Genomic DNA, 27736 nt, shown 5'->3' on the forward strand with positions numbered 1-27736 from the left:
AACTTTAGGTCACAATGCGTAGCAATTTTCATTTTGATATGTGCTAGCCATGGCCTACATTTTTAGCGACATGTTTAAAATTATTGAGTGAAACACAGAATATTCCAGTAATTCTGTATCTACACCATTCAGCTAATATGCCTGCTAATTACACCTCAGATCACATAGCCATGTGTAAAACACACATATTAATAACCACGATGATTAGATAAATAAAACCGAGTTAAGTTTTCTTCTTCTGAATTATGACCTTAGTCATTTATACACAGCCTCCCTCTGCCCTATGAGGAAGCCTATTCACTGTCCTGAGAGCTATTGCTGGTTGACAGATTTATCATGTTTCTAGGAGGGTGCTTTAGCTTACGGTTTCTTGTGTGTGGATGAAAAGGGAGGGAAACAGGGAGGAAGAGTGAGGAAGAGAGGGATGGAAGAGAACTACTACAGTCAACAGGTCAGCATGCACTGCAGAGATGAGTGGCTGTAAGACCTGAATGTGGATATGATGTAGGAATGGAAAAGAACTGGGCTATGGGCTGGTGGGTTGCCTCAGTGGGTATCAGTGCTTGCGGCCCAGATGGATGATCTAAGAATACGTCCCATACACTGTGTGGTAGAACAGAACACTGATTCCCAGTGGCCTCCCACTGACCACATCTGTACAGTAACAAGCTCCCCCAACACACATACAAGTCAATAAACTAAAAAACTGTATAAGAACTGGAGCTCGAAGAAGGTGAAACGAATGTACCCATCATGCTACTGAAAATGGGTACAAGGCACGAGCCACCGTGGGCTGGGAGGCCAGTGATGAACACCACAGACTCAGGAAGCTGCAGTTGTTGCTCGAGACTGTATGAGGCCATGGTTCGCTCTGAGCTTCTCACCCACTGGAGTGAGTACACAGAAGTCACTGCAGAGACCTCTGGGTTCCTCACACTGACTGGAACCAAGAACCATTCCCCACCGAGCTGAAGGGTAGAGCTAAGCAAATGGCCATGGGTACTACCAGTGAACATCTAAGCATGTAAGTGCCTGCCAAGGGGTTTAAACAAGAAAATTAGAAACCTACTTAGAGGGCCATATCCCTGCGGCACAAATGTCACAACAGGTACCTTAAGGAAAGCCACAATCTATGGGGCGGGTAGACTCTGCTCTAGATGGAGTAGCCAGAGTACAGGTACTCAGAAGACAGGGGCATGGGTTATCAAGCCACTGACTAAATGGGCTTTCTAAAGGGATGTGTTCTTCCTGAGGGCTCACAGGGTGTGGGCAGCTCTACACATATGCGTGGGGCCATGTCTGCCGGGTCTGTATAAGGTATGTGACTAACTCAGGATGGGAAATGCTACACATGGCTAGAGTCAGCACAAGCTGTGCATTGAGATTCTGCACACAATGCTGGTGTGGGGCAGCACATGAGTTCTGGAAGCTGTACAACAGCAGGGTCTTAGCTATATTGATATCAGCATTGAACACTTTTCTAAAAGATTAACTTGTGTGTGTGTCTGTCTGTGTGTGTGTGTGTGTATCTGTGTGTGTCTGAGTGTGTATATGAGAGAGACAGAGACAGAGACAGAGACAGAGACAGAGACAGGAGGGAAACAGAGAAAGTGACAGTGGCTATAAGCCCCTCCAGGTAGATGATCAGAACTGAACTTTGACCTCAGGCAAAAAATGTTCTTAATGCTAAGCCATTTTTCCAGCCCAAACATTAATGATTTTTTTTCTTTTTCTGAGACATTGTCTCATTATTTAAACTTGTCTGGCCTCAACCTCTTTATATAGCTGAGGCTGGCTTATAATTCACAGAGATCTGCCTTTCGCTGCCTCCCATGTGCTGGACTAAAGGTGTGCACTATCATGCCTAATCCTATTAATTTTTAAACAAAAGTTCAGTCTAGCCCAGTAAAACATGAAGCTGAAATGAACGCTAGAACATCTGTCTCTTCTAGTGGAGGATCTATCTTCCGGAGAAGAGTTACTTGTCTGATGAGTAAAATCAATTATAAAGAAAATACCTACTTTATTATGGGGTATATTATATGCACGCACACATATACATGGAGAAGAAGAGGAAGGTCTCTGTTACATTAATCTAGAAGCCCAGTGCATGCCAGGGAATTTTGCTCATCATGTTTTCAATCTTTATGTGATATTTAAAATCACTTGAATATACAGCCAGTAGGTCAGGATGTCTAGAGACAGAAAATGAGGAAAGTGGACACTTCTCTCTTCCTTCAGTCATGAATGCAAATGTCTCTGGAGGGCAAGGATTACTCTACGTTCAAGGTAGACTTTTCCCTTCACTGCTTTGCCCGTCATCTTTACGTGGGTGTCCCCAGTGGTACTGTATCACTTTAAGAGAGAGCCATAACCCATGGAAGTCTTATTATTTTCCAACTTTAAAGAAAATGAAAATGAGAACCCGCATTATACAGGAGGCTGGAGAGTCTTCATTTCTTATGTTTCAAACACAGTGCAATCAAGAAATATTTCCATACTTATCCTATGCTTTGTTTTGGGTATAATCTTACCAAAACTTTAAAATATATAGCAAGAACAGCATGTGTCTATATGCAAGGAACATAACTATGTGTGAATATGTATATCCAAAGGTAGGTGCTAAATCAACAGTACAGTGTATCTGATGTTTTGTCTTTGAAAGAGTATAATGTTTTAATTTTAAAACATTAAGGCCTGTCATGGCAGGTGCATGCCTTTAATCCAGTAACTTCAGAGGCAGGGGGAGTTCTCTGAGTTCAAGGCCAGTCTGGTCTATATGGAATGTTAAAGATATCAAAAAAAAAATAACCATCAAAACAAAACCCAAAATTGAACCAAACCAAAACAACAAATGGAAAAAATCTTCCTGCTCTGTTCTCAGCAGTTCAACACACTGCATGGAAACTTATGCTCCGGCTTAATATAGACTTTACAGCCTGCAACAGAACACTTATTATATGTAAACACAACTAAATAGAAAATTCTTAGCCAAAATATCCTGAAGTATATGTATTCGTGAACTAGCACTGGACAGAATTGAAATGTTATGTTGGTAACTATCCCCACCCTAAACAATAAACCCTAGCTCTAATCAGTTATGGAGACATAATCTCATGTATCCCAGGCTAGTCCTGAAATTGTTTGTAGCCTGAGTTGCCCTGGAATTCCTAAGCTTCACAAGTACTGAGGCTGTAGGTGCGGTTCGGATACCTTTCCACACGTCCTTTTCGGATGTTATGTTATGAACTACCATGTTTGAAGAAACATCTATTAGCTGGGTATTCACTTCTCAAGAAACCCACAGCCAAGACACAGCGTTCGAAACTTAGAAACGAGGAAGGTGAGGGAAGCTGGGGCCACAGGCTCAGTGGCTGTGCATCCTCTCCGCTTGCTGAGGCTCAAGTGTGTAGTCTCTCAGTGTACCAGCCGCAGAGGGCTCACCACGACAGGGCAGTGCCACCCCACCAGCAGCCTGGTTAGCACGTCAAAATACAATCAGTCGAGATTATTTGTTTAAAATTTTGAGTGAATTCATCAAATATTTTGGCATTTTATTTAGACATAGCCCAAAGTGATGATAACTCTCTATCCAGATGGTCAGGAGTCTAATATATGGTGATAAGGATACTGGGGACTGTGTAAAACTGGTACATTATTATTTGTTAGTGATAAAGCAATCTGTACTGATTTCATCAGCCAAATTGACATGACCCTTGGGCTCTGTGAGAATAGCAAGGCTCACTTGGGGCAAGACAGAAGTCACTCCCACCTTCCCATGCTAAGACTTTTACCTAGAATGTACTGAAGAAGAGGCTGGAATTACAGTAAGCAACGTCCAAAGAGACTACGGCCCCCAACAACAGCCATGCTACCTCTCTGAATTCCAGCTCCCTCGAAGACAGAGGCATGGGAAAAAGCTAAAGGAAACAGGTCTGTAAGTCCATCTCTGCTCATTCTTCTGGTGTCAGAACTCTCTCCAGGGAGCAGGATACATTGCTATCAAAGCAACTGTAGTTCAATGTACAGAAGATTCTAATAGCTGCTTCAGACTGAGTGCAGGACCCAGGGTGATGTCTTGCTTCCTGTCCCTTAGCATTACAACTGTGGCCTTATTAGGTGGGTCTTGCAATATATATATATATATATATATATATATATATATATATATATATATATATATGGCTGAGACTGACATCCCAGGTGGAACCCAAATCCTTACTGATGTTTTCATAAGAGAATATATAAGGATGTCCCAGACACACAAACCAAAGGATGAGGAACATAAAGAGAGACTCAATTACAGTGATGTGTTTGCTAGGCAAGAATCACAAGGGTTGTTGGGAAGCCCCCAGGAAGTGCTGAGAGTCAAGGCCCTGATTCTGTTAGAAGAACCTGATCCACAACCCACCCTAGCCATACCTACCCAGAACCTAAAGGAACTAGATCTCCATTGTTGTAGCCTACCTAGGCTGAGGCCATCAGCAATGGAGGGTACACGGAGAAAGTTCACACCACTGTTGGGACAGTTACCCCATCAGCACACTGCAGTCAAGGAGCGGGGTTCAGAGAACCCACGCTATGCCGAAAGGTCTGGGGTTACTCCAGAACACTGGTACTTACAACTCTCCCAAAGCCCAGAGCTGCTGAATTACCTCATTCTCTGTGCTTCATGCTTGACTAAAGAATATAGGAAGGTTCCTACATTTGTGTATGCACATGTGCCAATGTGCATGTGTGTGTGTGCATGCATGTGTGTGTGTACAGTATCTTGGAACAGTTTTCCTTGTTTTCTTGTCTGTGGAATGTGAGTATTTGGAAAATGATAATATACACGTTTAATAGTGTTTTTCATTTAAATTCTGGCCACTATTTTCAGGTGTCCCCTGCTTTACACGTGTCTTTTTGTCTGTGTCCTGATCTCTGGGTTCTTCAACAGAATAAAGGGACAGCAAGAAACGATCAAATGCTTCTCTCACAAATCCGTGGAATGATTTTCATAACTAATGTTAGAAAGATTTAAAGCAATCCATTTTAGTTTAAAGTAATATTCTATTTCTTATGTATATATGCCTTGTTTTGAGTTAATATATTTAGACATCAAATAAAAAATAGTGAGAAGCCATGTATACTTAAAAAGAAATATTTTCAAAAGAAAAAAAAAATCATTGGTGACTTGTGGAAACATGCCACTTGATTTCCAAATCATGTTATTATTACAAAATTGTGTAATTAAATATTAAGAATAGTTTGTCAAGACCTATGAATACAGAAATTAGACCAGTACAAAAAATCTATATTAATTTTATGCAAAATTAATACACAGAACCATGCATAGGGCCATACACCTCCAATACCAACAGTTGAGATACAGTTCAACTTTGTTCTCTGACACATAGAAAGTTTGAGGCTATCCTGGACCACATGAGACCCTGTCTCAAGAAACCATTTAGGTAAATAAGTATCACAAACGTACCCTACCCATACCTACTATCCAGAACCCATCTTACTATCCAGGATCATAGAGTGCTATTTCATTGCATTGTTTAAAATTGATAATTGTCCCTTCATGAGACATAAGGGTTTTTTTGTTGTTTTGTTTTAACCAAATTGTACCCTATGATGGATACTCACGTACCGTACCACCACACACACACACACACACACACACACACCACTCACTAAAAGGTTTACTTTATTTTATTTGCATAGGTGTTTTGCTACACAAATGTCTGTGCACCACGTGCATGCAGTACCCACAGTAGCCAGAAGAGGACGTCTGATCTTCTGGAGTTGCAGCTATGGACCATTGTGAGTCCCAGTGTGGACGCTGAGACTGGATCTTGAGTCCTCTGGAAGAGCAGCCAGGGCTCTTGTCCTTTGTGTCATCTCTCTAAATCCTACAAATACTTTCTTCTGTAGCTTTTGTGTTGTTCACTACCGTTTTGGTGAAACAGGGTCTCATACAGCACACAGGAGCTCAGGCTGGTCTGAGCTCACTATGTAGCCAAGGCTGACCTTGAATATGTGGCCAACCTATGCCTCAGTTTCTAAATATTGCAATAATAGGTACAAGGCATGATGCCCAACTATTATTATTATTATTATTATTATTATTATTAGCCACAGTATCTTCATTTGGCGCACACAGACAATACCAACCACAGTGGAAGACCACAGCAGCTGGCCCCTGTTTTAATTTCATATTCTATTACCGATAAGTAACATTTAAAGGTCAGAGAGAAGCAATGTTCTCTCTTCTGCTCCGCAGAGCCTGTTATTACTCCAAGCACCTTAACTTTTATGAGCAATCACAACATCAGTCCTTCTGAACTAAATACTGTGATGCCAGGTTATTGGACACAGCTGGGGGGCAAGATGCCAGTTGGGGTGAGATAATCGGCTCCTTGCATATGCTCCCTCTGCATTGTGAATTCCACGCAGATGTATCAGTGGCGGAGCACGAGACATCTGTGAACGGAGCCCCCATGTCATTTTCTCAAAAGACGTACTCAGCCCCGAAGAATAGAAAGATGAGTCGCTCCACAAGTGAGGGCTGTTTCGCTTTCTATTATCCGATGGTGATTACCTCCAGGAACACAGCTCATAAAATGTAGGCTTAGCTTAAATACCTACTGGAATCGGACAAAATCTTCATAAACCGAAACGGATTGAAAGCGTTCTTGTAGAGGGCTTTAGTGTTTCTTGTAAAGCACACTGAAGTTCAACGTTAGAGGGATCCTTTAAGTTGTAGAGAGAATAGAAAACGGGAGGAAAACAAAGTTTTGGCAAATCGCGCTTTACCTCAACGCAGCTCAAGTGGGGTTGGGATGTTTAAGGCTGGCTGATCAGCCTAGATTCAGTCCAGCCAATGGTAAAGCTAATTCTGAGAGAGCAAAAAAGACATCAAAAGAGAACAGTGCGTATTACTAATCAAGGAAGAGAAAAAGGAGTAGGTTACGGTGAGTAAGGTCAGATTCCTAACGTACTGATGTGGCCTTGGACCTCTGTCTCTATTGTCTTTCTACCCATCAAGGACAGATACTTAGGTTCCTCACTGCCTCCCTCTCAGGGAACAGCATCCCTTACTATCATGTTTATGAAATCCATCTCAGGGTCACATGAAGGAAGAGTTATATTAAAGCAGGTGTGCATGCTTGCATGTAAGACCATAACAGAAACGCCTTGCTAAGGCAGCCCCTGTGGACACCAGCAGAATATCAAACAGATGGTGCGGGGTGACATCCCTCTGGCATTTAGTATGGCCTCACACCCCTGCCATGGAATAAAATGTAATGGTGGTCCCGGCAGAGAGAAGGGACCAATAACAATGAATAAGGTCAGAGTTCTGGTTGAGGTGAATCCCTGCTCCTCCTTCAAGGGAACGGTGCTACAAACATAAGAGAGATGTACCAACATCCCTGTTATCCAAAGGGTTCACGGCCAAGTGGGGAGGTGTTGCTGACCAGGCAAGGTGCTTCCTTAGTTATTTTAGCAGGGAGCTTAGACTATCTGGTTTGTTGCCTCCTTGGTTACTATTCAGGAAAAATGATTCATACGTCTTAAATGTTAAATGTTCTTAAACAGTTCACTAAGCTGTTTTCAGATTAGACAATGTAAAAGACTAAATAATCCTTAAATACTTAACCTCAAAATACTAAATAGTTAAGTATTCCAGAAAAGAATTACTAAAAAGAATAAAATCACAAATGTGTGTGTACATGAACTGGTGTCTCAGTGGGCACAGACACCTGCTGTCAGGCCTAAGGATGAGCGTTCAAGCCCCAGCCCCACAGGCTGGAAAGAGCACTGACTCCCGAGAGCTGTCTTCCATTAGTGATACACACGTTGTATCATATGCACCTCTCCAAAATAAATAAAATGTGAAAAACAACTCTAAACACAATTTTAAAAAAAATACATGTATAGGGGAAAGACTTAAAAAGAAAATAATCACAAAATCTGAGGATGTTTCCACTTCTCAGTGCTTCTAGAAAAATGCTATTTAGAGGAAGCAAATGAGGCTGTAATTATTTTGGTATGTACACGGCTCCAGTTTTCTAAAGTATTCTCGGTGAAATTAAATTCAAAAACTTAGGAACTACTTCAAAAGGCATTTGGGCTTTGTCCTGAAGTTGTACAGCCCCAAGATGAGACCTCAACCTCTTTTGTCAGTTTTTCCATCTAGAAGAGACTGGTCTACAGACACAGCTGGCTACACCAGGCTAGCTGGCTCAAAAGCCTCTAGGAATTCTTCAGGCTCAGCCTCCCATCTCCTCAGAGGAGCACCAGGATTGGGGGTGTCTACATGTGAGTGTCTGGCTTTTATGTGGGTCCAGGGAATTCAGTGTCAGGGCCTAACCACCATGCCATGAGCAGTTAGTCCCTAAGCTGTCTCTGAGCTCGTGTAATGACAGTAGCTTTTGCAAAACGAAGGTGCCCTTAACAGTTTAAATTTGTCCTTTGAGAGTCTCTGCTCCCTAGCCTGCTCTTCAGACAGGTTTTCTTGTTGCATACAGTAAGCACTAAGGGGTATGCATTTGGGCTAAGAGATGCTACCAGGGGCAGGCCACAAAATGATGTGAGATACTAGGAGATTGGGTAAAAGAGGAGACGATAAATAACGATGGTCACACATGTGTAATTTAAGATCTTGGTTATTATGCCTTGAGGAGCAGCCCCCTTTGAATCACACAGAACCTTCGTCATTCATTGTCTCTGGAAAGGCCTGGTTTTCCTGTTCTCTTAGAGTAATGAGGTACCTGATACCGCACAGAGAGAGAACACACTATAAAAGGAGAAGAAACTGAGAGACAGAGCAGAAGTTTCAGATGCCCTAATTGGGGAGGCTGGGGAGTGACATTATTTAAGAAGGGAAAAGTAAACTCAACTGCAACATGGGCAACTCTTCGTTTTCCCCAGACAAAACAATTTTGATGTTGTCTATGTTGTTTGGGCACAGTGGAGAAATGACGGAGGCTTCCACATTCAACCCCAGAGCTAAGTTCCTAACCCCAATGTGTTTCGAATTTCAATTTTATAAAATTAGCCAAGAATTAAAGAGGTCCTTTAAAATGGATTTTTTCTTTGAAAGAGCCCTAGCTGTTTATCAACAGAACATCTTTCTTGGTGAAACACATTAGATATGACTTCCATACTTGGATATCACTTCTTCATCTTGTTAGCAGACATGCTCCATTGACATCATGTCAATTATTTGATCCGAATCAAAAAGAGGCACTGTTAAAAAAAATGTATCTACCATCATTTGGACAAAGCACTAGGCTACAGGATGGGACAAGATTTTTTACCAACTACACATTCAATAATGGCTAATATCAAAATCATATGAGGAAATTTTAAAGAGGACATCAAGAAAAAAGCCTAAATAAAAAGAGGGTACCAATCTAAATAAAGGATTCTAAAAAGAGGAAATACAAATGGCTCAGAGGCATTTAAATAAAATTTCAACACCACTACTCATCAGGAGAATGTAAATCAAAACTGCTTTGAGATTTCATCTTTTTCGTGTCAAAAAGTCTAAGATCAATAAAACAAGGTCAGTTCATACTGGTGAGGATGTGGAAAAAGGGGAGCGTGCATCCACTGCTGGTGAGGCCGCAAACTTGTACAGCCTCTATGGGAGTCAGTATGGTGGCTCCTCAGAAAGATAGGAATTGATATACCTTAGGTTGGGTATATACCAAAAGGACACTTCATCCTATTACAGAGACTCTTGGTCAAACATGCTCATGTTTGTTCTATTTGCAATAGTAAAAAATTGGAAGCAACCTAGTCCATCAACAAATGAATAAAGAAACTGTGGTACATTTATCCAGTGGAATATTATTGAGCTGTTTTTAAAAAAGTAAAATCATGAAATTTGGGATTCATGTGTGTGTGTGTGTGTGTGTGTGTGCGTGCATGTGTATGTGTATGTGTGTATGTATGTATGTGTGTATGTATGTATGTGTGTATGTATGTATATATGTGTGTGTATGTATGTATGTGTATGTATGTGTATGTATGTATGTGTGTATGTGTATGTGTGTGTGTGTATCTATGTATGTATGTATGTGTGTGTATATATGTGTGTATGTATGTGTGTGTGTATGTATGTATGTATGTATGTGTGTGTGTATGTGTGTGTATCTATGGATGTATGTATGTGTGTGTGTATGTGAATGTGTGTAGGTCAGCATCTATACAGGGCTGGTACTTTTCATGTTCTGACTTATTTGGGTTTTATCTATTTTATTGTACTTTGCTTAATTATCATTCCTCAGACACCTGTTTGTTTTTCTAACCTGAGACAAAGAGGGGATGGCTAGACAGGAGAAGAGGTGGGAAGGACAGGAAGGAGTAGGGGAAGGTAAAAAGCTGTAATTTGAATATATTCTATTAAAATCTGTCCTCATTAAAAGAAAAAAATAATCTTGTCTAAAAAAAGGAAGTAACAATTGTCACTGATCTATGAAATGCATATGTTAAGGTTTGAATGTACATTTTCTAATGCAAACTGATTATAATTTTTATTGAGTCAGAATTTAAGATTTCCTGATTGTTGTATAAAAGATGCCATTTATAATTTTAAGCGAACATTAAGATACTGTCCCAATTTATTAGCAGAGTTAGTATTTGTGCTAACTTACAGGTAAAGTGAATTTATTAGGCTGTGTAAACTGGCTGTCCATTTGGTGTCCATACGCACCTGTGCCCTGGTTGCATTTGATATACTATGTGCAGCAAAGAAGTGACTCCAAGAGCAGGCTCAGCTAATCAGTTTACAGCTCTGGCCAGGGCTCTTATCACTTCTGAACTATATTTTCATCTACAAAAGGAAAGTCTGACAAGTTTTTTTTCCTGAATTCTACTCTTCTCTTATTTATATACTCAATCAAAAAGGTTGACTCAGCACTATTTACCATGCTGGACCCTGCTGAGGGCAGTGTCTTGCAACAGAACCATGGCCCACACAGCACTTCCTTCATCTAGAAACTACTGCACCAGTCAGGAGGATCTCTGAATTCCAGGCCAGCCTGGTCTATAGAGAGAGGTCCAGGATAGCCAGGGCTACATGGAGAAAGCTGTGTCAAAAAGAAAGAAAGAAAGAGAGAGAGAGAGAGAGAGAGAGAGAGAGAGAGAGAGAGAGAGAGAGAGAGATTAAAAGAGAAAGTGAGAGAAAGAAACAGGAAAGAAAGAAAGAAAGAAAGAAAGAAAGAAAGAAAGAAAGAAAGAAAGAAAGAAAGAAAGAAAGAGAGAGAGAGAGAGAAAGGGAGAAAGAGAGAAGAAGGGAGAAAGAAAGAACGAAAGAACAAAGAATGAAAGAATGAAAGAAAGAAAGAAAGAAAGAAAGAAAGAAAGAAAGAAAGAAAGGAGGGAAGGAAGAAAGGAAGGAAGACAGGAAGAGAGAAAGAGAGGAAGAAGGAGAGGAAGAGAAAAAGAGAGGAAGAGAGAGAGAACAGAAGGAAGGAAGGAAGGAAGGAAGGAAGGAAGGAAGGAAGGAAGGAAGGAAGGAAGGAAGGAAGGAAGAGCGAGAGAGCACTGGGGAGATGGAGCCTGGATTAAGATTGCATTCAGCTAGCTCTGTAAGTGCCTAAGGACTCACAGCCACCTACAGATGGTTGTGGTTAGACAGTGTTCTAGAATATTATTCCCCTGCTTGCTCAGAAGCTTATCTCCCAAGCACACCCAGAGCTTACTGCTTAGCACGGAGTAGTCGTTTTCTTTCATCTCAAGCCTCTGGAGATGCATTGACTAACTAGCTTAGTCCACTCCATCTCAGAGTCCAGCTAGAAAGTCAGAAGAGTTAACTCTGAGTGTGATTATTGTGACCTTATATTCAGATCAAGCAGTGGGACCCAAAGTGTAGTCTGACAGATACAAGTGTGAATATGGGTGATCCCACTGAAATCAGTTCTGCATGGTTGGCACTGGAAAGCTGAGATTCATTGAGGTCATTGCCTGCCCTTATTAAGGCTCCAGAGAATAATAAAATGTATTAATACTCAAATGGAGTACGTGGTAAAATAAATATCCTTAGTATACAACTGCAGGTCACATGACCTAGTCACTGAGTATCCAAAGAGTCCTTTTTAGAATTTTCTTCCAATTGTGAAACTTATATTCAGGGGGTCTAAATCTACAAGTTTTCTTTAGAATTATCCCAGTACTATGCATAAAATGAAAAGAAAAAAATATTTCCAACTCTCTTTAATAAGCATACTATTTTCAGTTAGGCATGGCAAAATATTTTAAGTATACCTTCTAAATATTAGGTATTTTCAGGGGGAGGGAAGGAGAGTGTGAACTGTGACTCCTCAGGTAGGAGATGACTACCTGTGTCATGGGATGTTGTCACCTTTGTGACTTGGGTGATCCCAGGTATCACTGGGTCAAGGGTAACTGCTTATAGAGATATCATGTGTGTCTACAGAGACACATTTTTAAATACAGTGTTTCCAGCTAATTGTAGATTTCGACACAAATGCGCCCATATTGTGTAACCATTGCTTCATCTCTTGAATCACGACCTTAACTAAAATGCGTTTCCTTTCAGCTCTTTGTAGCTATTTGCTTGTGGGATAATTTCTATGTCTCTCCGTCGCCACATACGCAACACCACCGTTTTATATACATTACTTCATTGTCAAATGTCTTTTTAGTGCTTCTGGGCCTGACTGATGTAAGATGTTATTTTGAACATGCCAGAGCATCTAAGCGGCTCGGTCTTTTCTTCTCAGCCTGCGTTCTTTGATAAGTGGCGAAGCTTCCCACTTATCAGTCACTCAAAGTGACTGTCCCTGTCAGTTGTGTACAAAGCGCAATCAGTTTGGAGGCTGAGACACCAGTACTTTTCTTCTCAGCTTGAAGCAAACACATTTTGACTGCTAGTCATTCAATTTTAAAGCATCCTCAATTAGGGGCGGATGAAGATATAAAGAAAACACATTCTAAACACCTCTACCAGGCAGGAGAAGAATTTTATTGTTATCTCTTGATTTACCTTACTGCAGCCCCATCCCGCCTCCTTTTCTGGCTGTGTGACATGGGTGCTCATGACAACACAACATCTCTCATGAAAAGGTGGCATCAATAAATCATAGTAACACTCAGGGCAGTTCTGTGCTCTCTCTCTCTCTCTCTCTCTCTCTCTCTCTCTCTCTCTCTCACTCTCTCTCTCTTTCTCTCTCTCTCATCACTCCACAATAAAATAATTTCAAGGTCTTAAAACTCAATTTTTAAGACCCATTCTATTCATTTCTGCTTGACATTTTGATCAACGAAAATACAGAATGTCCTAGGACAATGAGAAGAAAAGCCAGAGGAGAAGAGAAATCATCAGAGGGGAAAATAAAATATAAAGGATAGAAAACCCGATTAGGAAACACATCACAAGGCTCAGCAGCAGGTGTCAATGTAGGTGCTGGGCCAGGAAAGTACAATGTGGAAATTGAAACAGAAATTAGATTGTATCCACAAACTAATGGTGGCCATGAAAAGCAGAGGGTGTGTGTGTGTGTGTGTGTGTGTGTGTGTGTGTGTGTGTATGTATGTATGTGTGTGTGTCTGTGTATACATCAACATACGTGGCAAATTTTAATTTACATGGGTCTGCAATGTAGTATGTATGTATGATATTAAAATACAGTATTAATTTTGTCATGCATATGTTTATAATATGACAGACAGTTTGCCTGTGATAATTTCTTACTTAGGTATTAGAGTTGGATCAAGAACAACAATAAATTCCCAATAGTTATTTTCTATGAACTCAGAATCCTAGGTTTCGCAGAGCTGATAAATGAAGAGTTAGTTCTATGCGATGCTTACACATGTGGAACATGTCTTCCTTATGTATAAATATTTACTTTCTCCACTTACAAAAGAACTGTCTCTACTTCTGTTTACTGCAGAAAGCAAAGCTAAATTACTTTCTTAAAACAAATCCTGTCACATTTGCCAATTTGCTGGGTTTATTATGTTTGATACGTCTAGTTTGTCTCAGTTTCAGTGATTATCTGAATTAAATTCCTCTTCAGTACACTTCAAGTAGAGAGAAGGAGACAGTGCGTTTTCAGTCTATAAAGCATTGAACTGTCAAGGAAGGTATCAGCAAAATGCACCCACAAATAAGTCAATATAATAAAATATTTAAATAGAAATATGCTATTATTGTCATACTTAGTCTCTTCAATACTACATGATGGGTAATGTGTTCTAATTAGATCTTTCATGGACTCATTTATCCCATCAATATCTTTATGTCATTAGTTACCAGGACACCATTCCAGGTACTTGGTTATACCTATGAGAGACAGAACCTTTGACCCTAAAGAAATTACTGCAAAAGTGTACTAGCCATATGAAAGCAGGCAAAGGCAGAAACCATGGAGCAAATGCACTTGCTCACATGATATAAAGTCATATGCAAGCAGAGTAAGAACTCAGAGTACCGGGGGTTAGAGGCCATCCCCAAGATGACCACATTCAAAGAGTCTAGTGTGAACAAAGTCTCAGCTACAAGATACAAGGTCAAGAGAGCACTTCACGGTGTGGCAATGTCAAGGACCCACACACTGATTCTAGAATTTTCCTGGTCTGTTTCTGGAAGCCTGGGAGGTTTTATCTTCTGAGTCAGGAGGGTGAGAGGATGGCGTTGAGACAGTAGCAGAGACTCAATCTACTGGACCGGGCTAAGGAGTATGCGTTTATTAATGGCATCCTTTTGTGTATGCTTAGAGAATATCCAGATTGAAAATATCACACTAGCAGCTGTTGTGGATTTGGTCTGATGCTACTTGTATTATGTTAATCTGATCCCTAAAATTGCATGAGAATCCACAAGTTTGTACATAAGAAACAGAGGGAACCCTTCCCCCAGTCTCGCTGGGCAGGGGTCAGAGGCAGGACTTTTAGGATTCCCAGGCAAGAGACCAAGGTAGAAGGAAAGAGATAGCCACCATGCCGGGAAAAGGAAGAGACATAATGAGCCTTAGAGGTGCAGGAGACAGAGAGATAGGTGCTGGGAATGCAGCTGAGGGGTTGCAGGTCTGAGTCCAGGGCAGCAAAGATGGAATATAGATTTTCATAAGTAACTCAGGAATATTGGAGAAGGATACATCAGCCACGTGGAGGTTAGAAAGTGGCCCAGCCATTGAGCTGTTTAAGGACTATCCAAATATAAAGGCTGTGTGTGTGTGTGTGTGTGTGTGTGTGTGTGTGTGTGTGTGTGTGTGTGTTTCATTCAGGAACCCAGAACGTTGGGGTGGGTAGTGAGGACCACACATAGAACTGCCGCGGCCACCAGTATCACTTTGAATAGCATTAATTGGGTTCAGCTAGAAGCAACAACACATTAAGATCTACTTCAATGGCCTCTGGTGGCTAGTTTTGGACCTCAGTTTGAACAGTGAAGGGATGCTAAAGGGATCAGTGATGCATGCTCAATGTGTCGACGTTATTTCCAGAGAATCAGACCACTAGGGAGAGGGCCTCATCAATGGAGTTTTCTCTTAAACGAGTGATTAACTAATGGTAATATTGATTGGTGGTCAAACACTGAAGGTGTGGCCGTGTGGGAGGAAATAGTCACCAAAGCACTTCTTTTGGTGCTCGTCTTGGTCCTTCCTACATTCCCTTCTTTCTGCTTCTTGCCTAGGAAGGAGTGAAGTTCAGCCACCTCTGCATACCCCTGCCACTCAAGCAAAAGGGGGCAAAGCAAGCAAGAATGGGGTCTCTGAATCCATGAGCCCAAATAAATCCTTCTTGTTTTGTTTTTGTCAGGTTTCTGGTGGGGTGTATCCAAGTAGCTAGTACTGGAGATAAGGAAGAGATTCGGTGGTAGACAGTGAGGACTGTGGCAATCAGCTAAAGGAGAGATGTTAGCAACCTCTGTTAGAAAGTTAGTGCAAAAAGCTGGAGGAACAATCGGTTCTAAAGAGACAGCCAGTATTAATGGGCTTGAAAAAATGAAAATTAGGTTATCTCCTAAGTGAGACACAAACAGTCCCAGATTCAGCAATGTTCAGATTAGCATAGAATGGACTTTAGGAGAGCATTGAAGGCTATGCTCTAGAAAACTGGGGTTTGAGGTACAGTTAAGCATCCATTTGAATAAGCTAGAGAGGCAGTAGGATATGCACTCACGTTGAAGAGAGAGGACTTTAAACTAAGCAGTGGAATATTTCTCTTAAAATGCCATGTAAACCTTTCACAACAAGGAACCCAGGTCAGGGCATGGAAAGACTCAGGGGATGAAGCATCATGGAGGGAGAATCACCCTTTATAAATGGCAAAGGGTGGAACACTTCACAAAACAAAGCTGAAACATGGCATAGGAAGCTAGTGTGTGTGTATGCATGTTTATGTGTGTATGTGTGTGTATGTGTGTATGCGTGCATGTTTATATGTATGTATGTATGTGTATATGTTATGTATGTGAGTGTATGTGTGCATGTTTATATGTGTGTATGTATGTGTCTATTTGTGTGTATGTATGTGTGTATATGTGTATATGTATGTGTGTGTATGTATGTGTGCATATGTGTGTATGTATGTGTATGTATGTGTGTATGTGTATGTATGTGTGTATGTGTATAAGTATATGTGTGTATGTGTGCATGTTATGTGTGCGCATGTGTGTGTATGTATGTGTGTATGTGTATAAGTATGTGTGTACATGTGCATGTTATGTGTGTGCATGTGTGTATGTATGTATGTATGTGTGTGTATGTATGTGTATATGTATATGTGGGTATGCATGTTTGCATGTGTGTATAGGTATAGGTATAGGTATAGGTATAGGTATAGGTATAGGTATAGGTATAGGTATAGGTATAGGTATAGGTATAGGTATATATGTATTGTGTTACCTGAATAGCATCACAAGGAAGAAAAGCAAATCATGTTTACCAAGTGTTGCTTTGCCCTTAGGAATGACGGTGACTGAGAATGTACTACATCCTGAACATTCAATGTGCTCCTACTCCTTCCTTCATAGTGAAAACAGAGACAACGCATGTGACTCCAGGTATTCTTAACTTCTTAGTATCCAGTGACTTTTCTTTCATTTCTGAAGAAAAAACTATGACATGATAAGCTTGCTTCATATTTCCAGCTTTCCAATTATGTTCCCAGGGTCTTAGCCAAGAACCAATGGATCCCTCTTTATAAGCACATACAGGTGCGCATGAACATACATACACATAGAATAAAAACATTGATTAGTTTTACTTTGTTTATAAGCTTCATGAATACTCAACAGCAAAAGCTAAAAAAGAATACAAGAAAGCTCTGTGTCTAGAAGCCAATTCACCTTTCCCCTGTGCTGCGGGTGTCTGGGGTACAGGTTCTGACCCATGACGTCTGTGTGTTCTTTACACACTAGCTCACTTGCTAACATTCTGCTAATTTCACTGCCTTCTAATTGACTATTTTGTGAATTCTCTTTAGAAAGGAAGTGCAGCACTCTGCATTGTGGCTCCTCCACCCAGGAGTGTTTCTTTTGCCACCCCACAGAGGCAAAACAAACAGAAGCTGGGGCTCACTTCAGGTCAGCTTTGACTTCTGCCCTGAATTCTGTTTGCTTTGGTCTGTGCTGTTTCCACTGGTGACAGGCATGTCCCCATGATCTTTTCTAAGTGCATACAGGCTCTACTTTGTAAATTGATGAGATGTGGATTACAGAGCAAGAGACAGGGGTCAACTAACTCTGTCCACAGGTAGAAACCAGGAAAAAGCTAGGGCTCATGGGAAACCCATTGTCACTTTTTTTCTGGGCTGGACTCTGTTGTCCTATATAATGGCCACATTTGAAACTTTTGACAGAGTAGCTCATCAGATAAAGGGTAGGCTTGGATATGATGATCCAAGTGCAGTTCCCTGCAGACTCTTCTGGTCCAAGTTTCTGCTATACTAACTACAGATGAAAGAATTATTTGAAGAGAAAAATGGCCCCAAACAGAAAGAAGGGAAGGAAAGAAGGAAGGAATGAAGGGACGGAGGGAGGGAGGGAGGGAGGGAGGGGGAGGGAGAGAGAGGGAGAGAGGGAGGGAGGGAGGGAGGGAGGGATGGAGAGAGGGAGGGAGGGACTTCCTCTGGTAAAACATCTCCCTTTCTCCATCCTCCTCCCCCATCCTTTTTTGGTACAGAGCACAAGTTAGGTTTTGTTTCAAAATCCAGCTTAGAACTTCCAAGTACTGTTATTAACATAAATTCAATATAGTTATTTTATTATCTTAAGAGGAATGCAGGCATCACTTTTATAGTATATTAATGATAATAATGTGAACAAGTTTAAAAAATCATAGTGACAACCTTTTAATCCTTTCCAGAAACAACCACGACTCTTCAATAAATCCATCCCAAAGGAAAGAGCAAGAAAGCCACAGAGATGGGGTCCTGGGGTCTCCTTATTCTTAAGGCTTTGCAGACATTTAAGGAGACCCTGAGGTTAAAACTGTGAAGAGAAAACTTGGAATAGCAAAACACCGTGTAGAAAGATGTCAGATGCCCCGACAATCCATCTCTTTATATTTAAATGTGAATATTGCCTGATTTCTAACTATCGGGAAGACTTGTAGTTAACACATATGTATAATATCAGATATTCAGAGAATATATAGGGAAAATAGCAACTGACTTCTGGGAGTGAGGCTTCCCTTGTCTTGACAGGGCCAAGAGACTTGACTCAACAAGAATGCAGGTATGAAGAAGCTGAGGTAAAGAGGAGGGCTATAATAATGTAGTAGACACATACTACTATACTGTGAGGTTCCAGAAGAGCTGGAAGAAGATGACCTCAAACTCATGGTAATCCTCCTGCCTCCATGTCTATCACACTAAGATGACAGATGCAAACCACCAGACTAGAGTTGTATCTTTTATGTAGAGATAAAGACTAGGGGCCTATTGAAAAGTAAATAAATATAGTCTAGAGGTCCAGGCTCAACATGGTTGCTTTCATTATTTTGGGTGCTCATATTGCCATGTAATATGTGCTTTATTGATAGACATGATGATATAGATGCATACCAACCTGCTGCTCTCTCTCCCTAGAAAGAGAGAGGATGGGGTTGCCTGAAACCCTGTCTCTAGATTATTGCCAGCAGACTTCTTAAAGTAGAAAACTCACAGGGGCTCCAGGTATCGCTTCTGAAGAGAAGCCCAGAACTATAAACCTGCCATCAGTTGGGTCCCCTTGTTTCTCTGTCAGGACATAACACCTTTCTGCCCAAGTAGCTCTGCTTGCAGAAACTGAAGGACAGATGAGCAAGTAGGTAGGTAGCTCTTGATGAGATTTCTACCTCCCCATGTCCTTCCTCTTCTAGGTACCTATACACATACGGTCCACTCATGGGCTTTGCACTTCAAATACTCCACTATTAGCTGGAACTCGAGGGGTTAATGCATTCCCTTCTCAGGCTGAAATGCAACCTTAATGGCCTGCTGTTTATTCTTGGCATTTCCAGTCTCCCAAAGAGACAAGGTTACCTTGTAATCTCTTTGTGCTCATGTATGTGTGGGGGGTCTTATTGAGGGAGTAAAATGATTCTGACTTACCACATTCAGAGAAAGAAATCACAAATCAGCAGGCCAGCCAAGCACGATTATGTCACTGCTAACATTATTATATTTTCAATACAGTATTTCAGTAGGTTTCTTTCTGCATAATAATTTATCAAGAATTACCCAAATTCTAATGAGCTCAGAGAACTTTGGCTCCAATAAAATGAAGCCTTTATCATAAATTGGTTGAACCCATGACTGCAACTTAATCATTCAATTGTACCTAAGTGAAGTTGCATTTTGACTTTGTAAGCTTAAATTTCTGGGGGCCTAGGGGAGCATTTTCAAAGTTGGGTCATTAAGCCTTAAATGGCAGGCTATTGGTAGGATAAAAACGAATGGGGTCAAAACTTAGGATGTTCGAAAGTAGCTACTGTCCCCAGTTCTCAAACTCTGGGAAAACAAACCTTAAGTGTTTCAGATCACAAGTGTGATCATTAGAGATGGGTGCAGTATAACCTTCCCAGGAGAATCTCTCGAAATTCTAAAATCCAACGAATCTGGAACATTGTACGATCAATTTCGGTGATGAATCAAAAAAGATTGTGTACATTTGTATGTGTGTGGACATTTGTGTGTATATATGTATGGCCCTATATAACGCAGGTACGTGGATATGTGCCTCTCTACGTGTGTGTGTGTGTGTGTGTGTGTGTGTGTGTGTGTGTGTGTGTGTGTGTGTGTGTATGTGTGTGGTGTGGTGTGTGTGTGTGTGTGTGTGTGTGTGTGTGGTGTGGTGTGTGTGTGTGTGTGTGTGTGTGTGTGTGTGTGTGTGTGGTGTGTGTGTGCGTGTGTGTGTGTGTGTGTGTGTGTGTGGTGTGGTGTGTGTGTATGTGGGTGTGGGTGTATGCGTGGGTGTGGGTGTGTGGTGTGCATGTGCGTGTGTGCGTGTGTGTGTGTGTGTGTGTGTGTGTGTGTGTGTGTGTGTGTATGCATGTGCCATGGGTATGTTATATGTATATACTTGTGTGTATGACTATGTATGCTTACTACCCATCGGGAACATCAGGGGAACAGAGTGCTTCCTTCCCTCCCACAGAGCCCTGGGCAGAGTCAATGAGCCAGAGCTGTGACTAATCCTGCTTTCTTACCTTATGGATCAAAAGCCATTAACAGCAGGTTATAAATGACTAATTCTTTTCTCCAGAAGAGACCACAATGAACAATGGTTTAAAAGTTGGTCAGAGCAGAAGATGAGTAACTTATGTGATTCTCTTAAAGCTTAAACATGATGTCCTGTATGAGATCATGAGACAACTGCATCTGTAAAGTTTCAGGTTATCTTAAAATATATTAAAGGACTTTACCACTTGATCACTGTTGGGTTAACGCTGTTTACTAGAAAATGACATTCTACCCAGTGCTGTTAAAAATGGGCAAAAATTTATAAACTAAGGCAACCTCTAAACACCTCCCCCAAAGCTACAGAGACTCTATCTCCTCAAATGTCCCAACAAGGAAAGAAATGCACATCTCTGGGGACAATGATTTGTTGTCATAGAAAAGATGAGTGGAGGTCACTTATTTTCCTGTCTCGTACAGTGACCCAGGTCAAGACGGACCACCAGCCCTGGTTCATTATGTGAAACAGAGTAACATCCATATCAGAGAGAGAGAGAGAGAGAGACTATAAAGAGGGAATCAGGAAACACACTATAAGAAGTTATTACTGTAGAAAGTTCAAGTCGAAGAAAAAGGGAAAAGCCAGGAACAACGCAAATTTCTAAAACAAAAGAAAACAGAAACAAACCTGGGGAGATGGCTTTTCCTGTAGTCTTTGTAAGGGCCACTTCCTGTGTTATTGTGCACGAAGAGCTGAACACAACAGGTGGACATACAAACTGTCATTCTTTTAAGGCTAAGAGGTGAGCTTTTTAGGAGAGACTGCTACTGTGTAGAAAAAAGAAGGCTGGCTCCTCCATGGTCCTAGCATAAGTTCTTATAAAGACCTAAATATGTTCTTGTGGAAAAATGGAAGGTTCTTGTTATGACAATATTTTGTTTACAGAGATCAGTGTTTGTGATCAAAACATAACAGAATCCTTTAATTCTTCTTTTAACCTCAAGGAGTCATGTGACTTGTCCTGTCAGAAGTTAACCCCACTAGGCCTCTATCAAAAAACATACAAAAAGAATATTCAATCCAATTAAAATTATGAATTTCTGAGCAAATGTTGCTTTTAAGAGCCATAAAAACATTTCATAAACAACTGACACTCAGAAGTTTAAGGAAATCAGTTCATGTGCAAATCTGTGTTGGGTTTTCCCTCAAAATTATAAGCAAATCCAGAACAAAACTTATCTTCATTCTATCCATAAGAGTTGAGAAGATAGAATTCATAGGTCAAGAGTGATTCTAAGAGAATTCACTCATTTCCTTCCGTTGAAAGATATTTTTCAAGTGGGTATAAACGATGCCTAAATTAACCTCACGTTCAGAGAGATCACACTAAAGATAAAGGCAAACGCTGAGCAATAGCATCAGTTTGTCCTGTAACATGCCAGCCAGGACTGTGTGAAGCTCTCTAGCTGCAAGTCTTAAAAAAAAAAAAGTCTAGTTCACTGAACACAGCTGTCTAGCCCAGGGTTAATGGCAGCAAATGCCTTTGTTAAAAGGTAGACCACTTAAGTGACTTTAGTGTTTGAAGTTACAACAAAGAGTTTCAGGGGCTGCCTAATTGTGGCTAAGATAACTGTACAGCTCAGTGTTCCGTGATGTGGTAACTGGAACACAGGGCTTTGTGAGGGTGGCCCCAGCAACAATGGCACAAAGCAGCCCAGAAGGCACAGCGGGCATGAGTAAGTCCTGCTGGAATGTGGATCTCTATGTGGTGCAGCAACAGAAGACCGAGATCAGAATATTAGATAAGTATTTTCAGATAGCAAATGCAATTTAAGCTATGGAAGTTCTTGCCTAAGGTGGACCATGAAAGGGTAAAAGCTAGCCCACATGTTGTAGGATAGAGAGTAGCTGACCCCATCAGATAAAATGAGAGAAATGGCGTTAACAAATAATTCAAAGCCCCATGGGTAACTGAATGAAATAGGTTTTACATTTGCTTCTATGATGTTTACAGTATAAAATGCTATGCCCTCCAGAGAAAAATTCAAGAGAATGATAAATTTCTGCCCAGGTAAGAAAAAGAATGAAATCTTGGACCTAACTGTTGTATCCAGACAGATACTACTTGAAGTTAGAGTACTGGCCCATGTACTACATCCTTGAACAGCAGGTTTTAAATGCTCATTAGATACCCTACATCCTGACCCTATGGAACAGGCGATGCTTGTTGCCTTTGTATTGTTTGAGACGACGTCTTATGTAACCTAAGCAAGCCTGGAACTCGTGGGCACCTCTGGGTGATAGAATCCCGCATCACTAGACTTTGATGCTGCACTTTTCATGATGGTATGTATCATTTACTCTCCAAATCTCTAAGATGTTAAGTGCCATCAGGAAAGGCAGCTCAACATGGACAAAGTGCGTGTCTCTAGTGAATATGAGAAAAGACGTCTGGTGATTAATTTCCTCACTCACTACCATGCCAGGCACCTTTCTTATTAATGCCCTTTAACATTGTAAATACAGAATTAAAATGGACCTGGTTTCCCCAGGCAATAACAGCGTAAGATCTGCCACACACTGGTTCTTTGCCCTCTCTATGCCCTTCTAGGTTTAAGTAGAAGCAGAACTCTGAGTTTCTAACCAAAACCCAGCTGTAGCGTTCTGCTGGGTCCTTGCACCTACCCCACTAGGAATGTCTACCTTCTAACACTAAAGCATATGGCAGTGAGGTAGCACTCTATGGTGAGCCCTCCTAGGCATGAGGTAGACATTGCTGGCAGCTTCCTTAGAGATTCTGTCAGACAAGGTCTGGCCTGTAACAGAGCCACCACTTGAAAGCTGTACCACACAGACAACATAGAGAGAATTAGGCCAGAAGTGACTTCCAGCTTGGGGGGGGGGGTCACCTCCATTAAATTATATCAGACTGAGAAATGACGGGACTCTCTTTAAGTGGGAGGGTGCTGAAATGCTGATCTCTGACCTGGATCTGTTGCTGAAGCAAGTTGATTTTGTGTTGTTGCTGCAGAAGCTGCTGCTGTTGCCTCGCGATCTGTGGAGAAACAGAGAACACTGACAACACAGGGTAGGGAAGACCAACCTTCTGCCCGCTGCAGTTGGATCTGACACCAGCTGAAAGATGGAAGCACCGCCCTTCCATGAGCTGAGTTGTCAGCAATTCATCCTTAAGGAGAATCAAGAGAGACATTCCGTCTCAGCAACCACGAACACCTTGTTTAAAGCCTAAACGGTGCCTCATCTCAGTAAGACATGGGAGGGTTTCGATTATTATTCTCCATAGCGATGTATCAACAACACTGCCAATCATTCTGTAGAGAAAGAAAGACCTTGCCAAAAAGAGGGGTTGCTAGGAAAGAGTTCAGAGTAGCCCTAGGTATCAAAGATACTAGTACCGTCATTGAGGTTCTGGACTCTGGTTTAGAGTAAATACTGTTCTCATTTTGGCCTCACACAAGCTTCTTAAGTAGCAGGTCTTTCACCTCCTAGTGTAATCTGTACACTAATGTCACCTCTATCTCTCCCTTTTAGAATGTGTCATCCGTACCCTTTCAATCCAATTAGAAGTCCACCCTCCAGTGCTTTTGCTCTTAAGTTTTCTTTCCTGGCTCTATGACCCAACACTCTCTTGTTTCGATTCTATACCATAATGAAATGTGTCACTCTTCAAAGATTTAATGTAAATGTTTTCTCACCTTGTCCACTTTCATACATGTGCCAAGTGTGTCTGTACTCATTCTCATGACCAACACTTGGGTTTCAAGCTTCAGACACATCTATGCATGCACATACTCAATGCATAGTCAAGGATGCTTCAACTTCAACAGGTCTAACGTTGGTAGAGATCCAGATCTGCGTATGATGGCCTTGGGGATTTTCCAACTGAAGGAAGAGCAGTCACATCCCACTTACACACACTCAGCCTACTCAATGTGAACTCAGTATTACTAACACTGCAAGCTAAGACTCCATGGACTCTGTATTTATTTGTTCAGCAACTGCCTATTCATAGGAAACACCTAAGAATGCAGTACAGGTAGACCACGAACATGTTTGTGCACATCTGCCAAATATGAGTGTATATTTGCAAGACCAAGAGGTGTAGTAGCGACGGTTTCAAGTACTGTGGTATTTAAAGGAAACTCAAGAAAGGCAGCCTCAGACCTCTAGACAACTGTACATCATAGACTTAGAAGGAAGCCTGGATTCACCTATATCATTTTTATTACTTTCCTTTACATTTCCTTACATTTCCTTTAACTTCTGTATTAGAAAGTGGAGGCTAAAAGGTAAAAGGAAGGGTGGGTCTCCATGACTACAGAACTGACTCTGTAATTCCTCTCATGGCTACAGAACACATGCTGTCATTCCTTACAGCCCTCATGGCTACCTCATAGAAAAGAGCATTTCTTCTCTTCTGAAGGCAAGTAAGTAAGTAAGAGGAAAGGCGAGGTTTTATGCGCTTGTTTCTTTCTTTGAAGAATATAATCCCTCTGCTAAGGTTTGGTTGTCTGTAATATAGCATCTCCTCTCTGACACTTATTTCCTTACAAAGCTACCACAAGAAACATGTCAAGAATCTGGCCATTTAAACCCCTCTCTCCTGGCTCCTGTTCTAAGCCAGAATCTAAGCTAGATGGAAGTAACAACCTCCTATTCATTGTTCTTTGGTTTCTGCCCTTTCTTCTCCCGCTCTATTATAGGCTAGTGTCCATATATAGATTTTTTAAAAGACATAGCATGTCATGCTATTCATCTTTTTAAAACCCTTCTGCCCCACTCAAGAGTACAAGGCAGAGACCACACCATGACTGCAAGCCCATAGAGTCTGCTCTCCTGCTTCTCCCTGTCATCTATCTCTTCCTGTGCTCTGTCATCCTTTGGCAGATCTCTCTCCTAACATCCTCTGCAGCACACTGAGCTTGCTCTTACTTCTTTCTCATAGTTATTCCTGTATCTGAGCACTTCCTTCAGCCTCCTTTTGGGACCCCCTGGCTGGGTAACCACGTGGATTGCTCCTTCACCTTCTACAGGGCTCTGATTATGTCCTTCAAAACTTCTAATAACTAAATCAGAACCTGATTAATACGAATTTGTTGAACAGATAGATAGTCATGGACTAAAGCTCAGAGTCTGGTGGGAAGGCTGATATGTCAGGTAAAAATACCTCAATGTTTGTAAGGTCCATAAGAATTAGTACATGCAGAGGGATGGCATCCTAAGCTGGGTGAGAACGCCAATAAGTCTGGGGAAAGCTGACTTCATCTCTGTCTCTGTCTCTGTCTGTCTGTCTCTCTCTGTCTGTCTGTCTCTCTGTCTCTCTCTCTATATATATATATAATATATATACATATATGTATGCATATATGTATACATATATATGTGTGTGTATAATCTTTTTCTTTGTTTTGGAAAATATATATATGATTATCTATCTATCTATCTATCTATCTATCTATCTATCTATCTATCTATCTATCTATCTCTTTTTCCTTGTGTTGGAGAGGGGCAAGACAACCTTGGATATTGTTCTTCTATACTTTTTGAAACTGGGTCTTTCATTGTTCAGAGACTTTCCAGTAGATTAGGCTGACTGGTCAACTGGCCTTAGGAAACCACCTACCTCAGCCCTGGGCTTACAAGCGTCAATCACCACACCTGGCTTTCTTAGGAGGGTTCTCAAAGATTGAAGTCAGGCATCATACGAAGGAGTCAAGCAGTTAACAGACTGAGCTGACTCCAAAGCTCCTTCCCCTAATCTTACAGAAGAGAATCTATGAATGTAGAGTTGGGCTGCGAATGCCTGTTTGAGACAAATGTCCAGGCTGGGAGAGCAGTTTGGGTGCCAGAAGCCTGACCTGTACCTGTCCCGAGAGCACTCAAGGCTATGGAAGTAGCATCACAAGGCATCTCTACCACCAGAAAGCGCTTTTGGAAAGACCTCGGGGTTACTTTATAAGGTTCCAAGAAGAATGGCAAAGATCTTGGGAAAGGAAGACATTCTAGAATCTGCTGCTGACACTCAGAAATGGGCCAGACTGTATGACGAAATGAGCAAACATCCATTTCTATTATAAAGAGCAAGCTGCCCTCAGGTCCCCCGAGGCAAGCAGGGGACCTGTACAAGGTGAGCCTTCAGTTGGTCTACAGTGTGACTTGGCTGATGGTATAGGGAAACCCAAGGACAAAGATTGTCTACTACTGTCACAGAAAGTTCTCAGAGCTCTTCACAGGGCTAAGGAAAGAATACAGGTGCATCCAATAATAGCATGAATACATCTTAAAGGGAAACGATCCTAAGGCATTTTGCTGAAAATTAACATATGATGGACAAGGTGGGCTCAGCACTTGGGCAGGTGAGCCAAGAGGGATAAGAATACAGGGCAGTCTGGGCTACACAATGAGATATATCAAAATAGTAATAACCATATAAAATAATGACAAAATAATAATGACAATGATAATATAAGTAGAAAAGTAATGAAAAAGAAAAAAAAAACATTAACACCCCACTTGCCAAAAAGAAAACGACAGCAAGAACCACAACAACACACAAAACAAAGCAGATTCACTTCTCATGAAGCAATAGAGGGGCAGGTGAAGAACGTGTGGAGAACGCCCCGTGCCGTTCAAATCATGTTCCCGGACATGACTTACTTCAAAGCTCCATTCCATTCTCATTTCTACCCAGGGTAACACATATTAGCTCCCTTCCTCCTGCTGCTCACTCCACAAACCTCATGACTATCATTCTCCATTCAGAGCTTCTTACTCGTGTTCATGGTTGTTATCCGTGCGGCCTGGCTTAGAGTGTCCTTTATGTGTAAATATAAAACTTCTTGTAGGAGCCACATCAGGTAACTTTGTGCCTCCCCATTAGAACCCTGACTCCCTGTTTCAAACCTATCTATTCTTCAAAGCAAATTTACCTGCCACCATTATTATCCATTCCTTTTCAAAATTTTTCTGCCCTAAATGTTTTCTGAATTTTCCATGGTTTGTTCATTCTGTCACTATACAGCTCCATAATGATTACTTTTTGTGGGTTTTGTGGACGTAGCATAGTTATCCAGTGCCCTGGCG

The 27736-nt window shown here is 41.2% G+C and overlaps 1 protein-coding gene across 25 annotated transcripts in view; it reads right to left on the reverse strand.

Annotated features, from left to right (window-relative positions):
* Positions 1 to 27736, reverse strand: part of Sox5 (SRY (sex determining region Y)-box 5) — a 953863-nt gene that overhangs the window by 171126 nt on the left and 755001 nt on the right. For all 25 annotated transcript variants that reach the window (XM_006506931.4, NM_001243163.1, NM_011444.3 and 22 more), the window contains one exon: positions 23619 to 23687. In XM_006506931.4, the coding sequence (XP_006506994.1) occupies positions 23619 to 23687 (69 nt within the window). The remainder of the gene's footprint in view (positions 1 to 23618; positions 23688 to 27736) is intronic.

The sequence above is a fragment of the Mus musculus genome, chromosome 6 (assembly GCF_000001635.26).
Source record: "Mus musculus strain C57BL/6J chromosome 6, GRCm38.p6 C57BL/6J".
NCBI lineage: Eukaryota > Metazoa > Chordata > Mammalia > Rodentia > Muridae > Mus > Mus musculus.